The sequence below is a fragment of the Chlorella variabilis genome (assembly GCF_000147415.1).
Source record: "Chlorella variabilis unplaced genomic scaffold CHLNCscaffold_4, whole genome shotgun sequence".
Lineage (NCBI taxonomy): Eukaryota > Viridiplantae > Chlorophyta > Trebouxiophyceae > Chlorellales > Chlorellaceae > Chlorella > Chlorella variabilis.
The window spans coordinates 284,134-290,133 of NW_005435084.1; the positions used below are offsets into that span (position 1 = coordinate 284,134).

The window sequence follows — 6,000 nt, forward strand, 5'->3', positions numbered from 1 at the left end:
ACGCCTGCCACCTGTCGCTGCCGCCAGGACCGCAACACATGAGGCGCTCCTCCTGGTTTACAGCTGCTGCAGGGTGATAATAAGAATTCTCAGGGCCGCTCAAGCACATTCAAAGCACATGTAATTGACAGGTGGCGGCGCGCGCGGCAGCCATGAGGCGCGCCGTGCCGCTCGCCGCTCGCCGCCAGGCTCACGCCGCCGCCGCCTCGGCCAGCAGCGTGCGCATGTCTGCGATGTGGTGCCGGATGGCCTCCAGCTCCGCCTCCATCTTCACCACCCGCTCCAGCTCCAGAGCCTTGATGTCTTCGGGGGTCTTGTCCTGGTAGCCAGGCAGCGCCATCTTGCGCTGCAACTGGTCCAGCTGCGGGGCGGGACAGCGGGACAGCAGTAGCAGTGAACAGCATGGAGTAGAGCGGAAGACGAGGCGTCACGAGGGACGGCTGCGCAGTGAAGCTGCACAAGAGCAGCCCCGCACGAAGCTCTGCGCGAGGCACCAGGCGCCGGCGAGCACGGGCTGGCGCCACCAAGCAACGGGACCTCACCTTGCCCACCGCCTCGCCCTCCCGCTTGCTCAGCTTCTCCAGCTCCTTGGCCGCATCCAGCACGCCGCTGCGGGCAGGCACACACGTGGGGGGCGGATGGTGAGCGTTCCGCACGGCCATGTGCCAATGCCACGTCAGCAGGTGCAGGCGTCCTGCAGTCAGGTGTCCTGCAGATGCTGCTGCACGGGATGCCTGCCTCCTGCACCATCAGGAAGCCCACCTGAGGGAGAGATAGACGGTGGTGACTTCGTCGATGATGGCCACAGCGCAGCCCGGAGGCGCCGCCTCGCCCTCCTGTAGGCAGGCAGGCAGGCAGGCAGGACGAGGGATAGGATCAGCAGCAGGGCACATGAAACACACATGGGTGCAGAGCCTCGAGGGAAGGAGGCTGGAGGGATGCATGCCCCCGTTGGGTCTGCCGCTTGCCAGCCGCCGAAGCGCGGCGCGGCGACGCGGCGTGCGCACCGCCAGCATCTGCAGCGAGGCGTTGGTCGTGAGTGTGGTGATTTCCACGCCGCAGCTCGCTAGCAGCGCTGCCTTGGCTGCAGGAAGGAAGGGCGGGAGGGAGGGAGGAGGGACAGGCATGTTCGGCGCCGTCAGCCGGCTGCATCGACATCAGTGCTTCTTGGCAAGCTGCAGCTGCATGCGGGCCGGCGCCAGGGGTGAGGCCCAGGCGCTGCCGCGCGCAACCCACCCGCGTCCTTGCAGCGCAGCAGCATGGGCGGCCGCTGCCGCGTCGTCAGGTCGTAGTCTGCCCGCAGTGCACGCGTCCTGCAAGAGGTGGCGATGGAAACACACAGCATTACCGTCAGCTGGGCAGCAGTGCCCGGGTGCCGAACACGTCTCCACCAGCCTACCCACCGAAGCAACCACCACACCCCGCCCGGCAAAAGCAAGCGCTGCCACAGCGGGCTCGCCACGCCGCACGCCGCCGGTGGGCCGCCTCTGCTCCCCCCTGCCACCTCACCTGTTGACCACCAGCAGCATGTACGCCATGTCAGCCTCCGCCTGCTCGCTGCTCCAGCCCTCAACGGGCGCCGGGTAGTCGGCCACCATGATGGAGGCGGCCTGCTGCTGGCCGGGGCGCCGCGGCAGCCGCTGCCACAGCTCCTCGGTGACAAAGGGCATGAAGGGGTGCAGCAGGCGCAAGCCCGCCTCCAAGCACACCCACAGCGTGTCGCGCGTGGCCTGCTTGGCCGCCGCTGCGCCCTCGGCTGCACGGGGGGTGGATGCGGGGGTCGGCAGGTACGCTGGTCGGGGTGCCAGCAGCGCCTGCTGGGGGCTGCAGCCTGGGCTGTGGCACGCCTGCCGTGTGCGGGCGCGGCGCCGGCGCGATGCAGCGGCGGCGCTGAAGCTGTACTGCCTGCTGTACCGCCCACCTGCGTCGTCCAGCGCCATGACCGGCTTCATCAGCTCGATGAACACGTCGCACAGCTCGTACTGCCAGAAATTGTACACAGCCTGCGGTACAACATGCAGCCAGGAGTTTTAAGGTTCACTCCTGGCTGGAAACCTCCCTGAACCACTCTCCCTAAAGCCAACCACCCACAACTACAGAAACCACGACCGCCGTCGCACCCGCGTTTACGCCAAACACACCAGCGCACACGGCCCCCAGAGCTGTATCCCACCCCCTATCAGCAGCAGTACAGTAGTACAAAGCCCGCTCACCGAGGTGGCGATGGAGAATTCGTAGGCCTCCATGCCCCTGATGGTGGTGCCCACCGCGCCGTTGAGCTTGCTCAGGATCCAGCGGCTGGCAAACGGGAAGGAGGGGACGTCCAGCGCCTCCGAGGGTTGGAACTGCAGCCGGGAAGAAAGCAGGGGGAAGGAGGCGGGTGAGGGGGCTGGCGAGGAGCTGAGGCGTGCTCCTGTCGTCGGCTGTGCTTCGAACGCCGTGGCAGCAGCACACACAGCACCTCGTCTCACGCCCGCCTGCGCATTTACGCATTTACAACTCAATACACACGTGCTGGCCTGGCACCCACCTCTGAACCAAGGTTGATCATGGCAAAGCGGATGGCGTTCCACAGCTTGTTGCACCAGTGGCGGTACGACACCACGCGCTTGATGTCCAGGTTGATGTCGCGACCCTGCGGTACCAGCAACGGTGCCATCAGTACCAGGGCCAGTACATCATGTGCATGCGGGACAATTGCAGCACCGTTGAGGCCTCGCCTTGCTTCGCCGGCAGGGCCGCTGGGCACTGGGTGCGGCCGGCACTGCCAGGAGCACACCAGCCGTGCGATGTGAATGCCAGGAGCGCCAGCCAGCCAGCCCACCTGCGAGGTGTAGGCCACCAGCGCAAAGCGCAGCGCGTCGGTGCCGCACTCCTCGATGCCGTCTGGGAAGTCTGCTCGCTGCCCCGACGCCGCCTTCTCCACCTGCGCAGCAAGGTGCAGGCGCGGCCGCCGGCTGGGACACTCGAATGGGGCCATGCCTACGCCTTGCGGCATCCCACCCCTCCCAGCAGGCCTGCCCGCCTTGTACCCAGCCATCACCCCTCTGCCAGCCTCCAACTCCCCACCCCCAGCCAGCCAGCCGGCTCAGATACCTCCTTGGGGTCCAGGTTGCCACCCAGCAGCGTCTGGTGCAGGCCGTCCAGAGTGATGCCCTCAATCACGTTGATGGGGTCTGCAGGCACCGAGGGGTCACCACACAGACGGAGGGAAGGAGATGGAAGGCAGGGCAGAGATGGAGCACGTTTGTGGGTTTCAGCAGGCGTCAGGAGAGGGAGCGGGAGGGAGACGCAGGGGCAGTGCGCGCAGCCGGCGTGAGCAGCAGAGGTGGACGCCGCATGGCAGGCAGGATGGGCGGGCGGGCGGCAGGCTGCGGCAGCGCACGCCGTTGTGCTGAGATGCCTTCATGTGTGCAGCGCGTCTGTCGCTGTGCTGAGAGCGGCGCACCTATGACATTGCCCAGCGACTTGCTCATCTTGCGGCCGTGCGCGTCGCGCACCAGGGAGTGCAGGAAGACCTGCTTGAAGGGGACCTCTCCTGCACCGCCATGCCGCAGCACAGCGCAGCTCGTCAGCTTCTCGTCAGCTTCCCGCACAGCGCCTGACGCCACTGCCCGGCCCGGCGCCCCTGGCCCAGGCTCAACCGGGGACAACCCCACACGACAGGGCAGCAAGCAGGGGCTGGGGCGGGCGTGGCGGGCGGTGGCGACGCAGGCGGCACCGACGGTACCGTCCACCTACCCGTCAGCTTCATGCCCATCATCACCATGCGCGCGACCCAGAAGAAGAGGATGTCGTGTCCCGTCTCCAGCAGGGACGTGGGGTAAAACCGCGCCAGCTCAGGCGTCTGCTGCGGCCACTGGAAGACTGTCGGTAGGGAGAAAGGAGGAGCGCAGGGGGCAGGGGGGGCGGGAGGGAGAGTGTGTGAGAGTGGTGGTGGTGGTGGTCATGTGGCTTGCAGGCGGTGAAGTGGTCGTGTGGGGTCGTGATAAGAGGCGAGGAGCGGGAAGCGGGAGTCAAGCGGGGCGGGTTGCTTGTAGAAGGCTGCCGGCAATGTCGGCTGCAGGCAGGCAGGCAGGTGGGTGGCCCACCAGGTAGCTGCCGCACCTGAGAAGGGGAAGAGGCCAGAGGAGAACCAGGTGTCTAGCACGTCCTCGTCCTGTGGGTGGGAAGAAAGCACGACATGGGTGGAAAGCACGGCGCAAGGTGGAAAGCACGGAATCAGGACGAAGGGCGGCAGGGCTGCCGCCCGTGCTTGGCAGGTGCGTGCGGTGGTGCGCAGTGCGTGTGGGGTGGAGGGGTGCAGGCATGGTGTGCTGTGCTGCACACATGAAGCAGGAGTGCAGCAGGGCGTGCTGCGTGTGCTGTGGAATGTGCCGTGAGTGCAAAAGGCCGCGATTCATGGCCGCGCCCCGGGTGAGGGGGCGCGGCATGTTGCCGCCCGCTTAGTCAGGGCTGTGGGTTTGGGTGTGGCACCGGTGACGCCGCGGGGCGGTCAGGGCGAGGCTCCTGCTGAGCAGGGGACCTCGCTCCGCCTCGCAGGGTCGGGTGCGTGTGTGTGAAATCCGACGGGCATGTCCTGACGTGCAGGGGCGAGGCGCATGCCACCAGCTCTCTCGCCCACCCCACCCCACCTGAGGCCAGCTGGCTACCATGCCCGGGCAGCTCCCTGGCAGTGCCCACCCCACCAAACCAGACACAAGGGCCCCGCCGCCCACGCACCTGCACCACCTTGACCGGCCGGCCGGGGAAGCGATGGCGCGCAGCCGCCAGCGCCTCGCCCTCGTCCCGCCCCACCACCCAGCGATCCATGTGCTCGCTGGGGGCCCCGGGGTTGCCCCGCTGCTCCTCTGCCTCGTCTGCAGGCCAGGGCAGAGCGGCAGGCAGGGAGGGAGGGAGTCTCCGAGAGTGACAGCTTGTCAACAGCAGGCTCTTGGTGGCAGCGCTGCGCGGAGCGGCAGAGTGGCAGCCGGACCAGCCGGCAGCACAGGAGGCATGCAGGAGCACATCGGGCCAGGGAGGAAAGCGCGGGAGGAAAGCGCAGGAGGAAAGCACGGGAGGAAAGCACGGGAGGAAAGCACGGGAGGAAAGCGCCTCACCCTCCAGCGCCACATAGTAGGCGGGGATGCGGTGCCCCCACCACAGCTGCCGCGACACGCACCAGTCCCGGATGTTCTCCATCCACCTGCGGCAGGCGGCAGGTGTGTGTGTGTGTGTGTGTGTGTGTGAAAGTGGGAGAGGCAGTGCCACAGGCCGCCGCCTTCCAGCACATCCGACAGCAGCCCCGCAACACAAGGGGCGCGGGCGGCAGCCGCGCCATGCCGCGCCTGCTCCACCTGGGCGCGCTCGCTGGCGCCAGCAGGCGCCTGCCCAGCACGGCAGCGGCCCTCCCCACCTGAACCATGTCGCCTCAAACTCTCGGGGAATGATCTCCAGGCGGCCGTCCCGCACCACGGCGCACGCGTCCGCCGCCATCTGCTGGCAGTTAACCCACCACTGCGGCTTGAGCACGGGTTCGATCACGTCCTTGGAGCTGCAGGGGCAGCCAGGGGACGTTGCAAGCGAGTGAGGGAGGGAGGTAGTGAAGGAGGTGGGTGGGGTGCGAGGAAAAGGGGCGGGGCAGCCACCAGGCCTCCGGGGCTGAAGATGACTTGCCAATCAACACAGTGGGAACTTGAGAAAGGACACGCGAGAGGCGCAGGCTGGGCGGAACAAGCAGGACGAGGTGGGAGCGGCGGCGTGCTCCGGCACGCTCCGCCGGGCGCACGGATGCAGGCACAGGCGCCGGCGGCGGGGCGCGGGTGTGGTGTGCGCCGCCGCTGCCGCCGCAGCCGCAGCAGCTCACCGCGAGCACAGGCCCAGGCGCATGGGGTTGTCCAGGGTGCCTCGGAACAGGCCCCGCTCCTTCAAGTACTCCACCACAGTCACGCGGGCCTGCAGGGGGCGCGGGGTGGCAGGGGGGTGGCGGGGAGGGTGGCGGGGAGGGGATGGGGTGGGGTG

At 67.9% G+C, this 6,000-nt stretch overlaps 1 protein-coding gene across 1 annotated transcript in view; it reads right to left on the bottom strand.

Moving 5' to 3' along the window:
* Positions 1-190: 190 nt before the first annotated feature.
* CHLNCDRAFT_141931 (hypothetical protein) overlaps positions 191-6,000 on the bottom strand; it is a gene marked incomplete at both ends in the record, with an annotated part of 9,640 nt that continues 3,830 nt past the window's right edge. Inside the window, 18 exons of the mRNA XM_005850190.1 lie at positions 191-361; positions 543-609; positions 763-836; positions 1,008-1,084; positions 1,237-1,313; positions 1,510-1,756; positions 1,922-2,003; positions 2,214-2,345; positions 2,531-2,635; positions 2,825-2,926; positions 3,097-3,176; positions 3,449-3,538; positions 3,742-3,867; positions 4,108-4,159; positions 4,723-4,859; positions 5,100-5,185; positions 5,396-5,533; positions 5,846-5,934. Coding sequence (XP_005850252.1) covers positions 191-361; positions 543-609; positions 763-836; positions 1,008-1,084; positions 1,237-1,313; positions 1,510-1,756; positions 1,922-2,003; positions 2,214-2,345; positions 2,531-2,635; positions 2,825-2,926; positions 3,097-3,176; positions 3,449-3,538; positions 3,742-3,867; positions 4,108-4,159; positions 4,723-4,859; positions 5,100-5,185; positions 5,396-5,533; positions 5,846-5,934 — 1,932 coding nt within the window. The remainder of the gene's footprint in view (positions 362-542; positions 610-762; positions 837-1,007; positions 1,085-1,236; positions 1,314-1,509; positions 1,757-1,921; positions 2,004-2,213; positions 2,346-2,530; positions 2,636-2,824; positions 2,927-3,096; positions 3,177-3,448; positions 3,539-3,741; positions 3,868-4,107; positions 4,160-4,722; positions 4,860-5,099; positions 5,186-5,395; positions 5,534-5,845; positions 5,935-6,000) is intronic.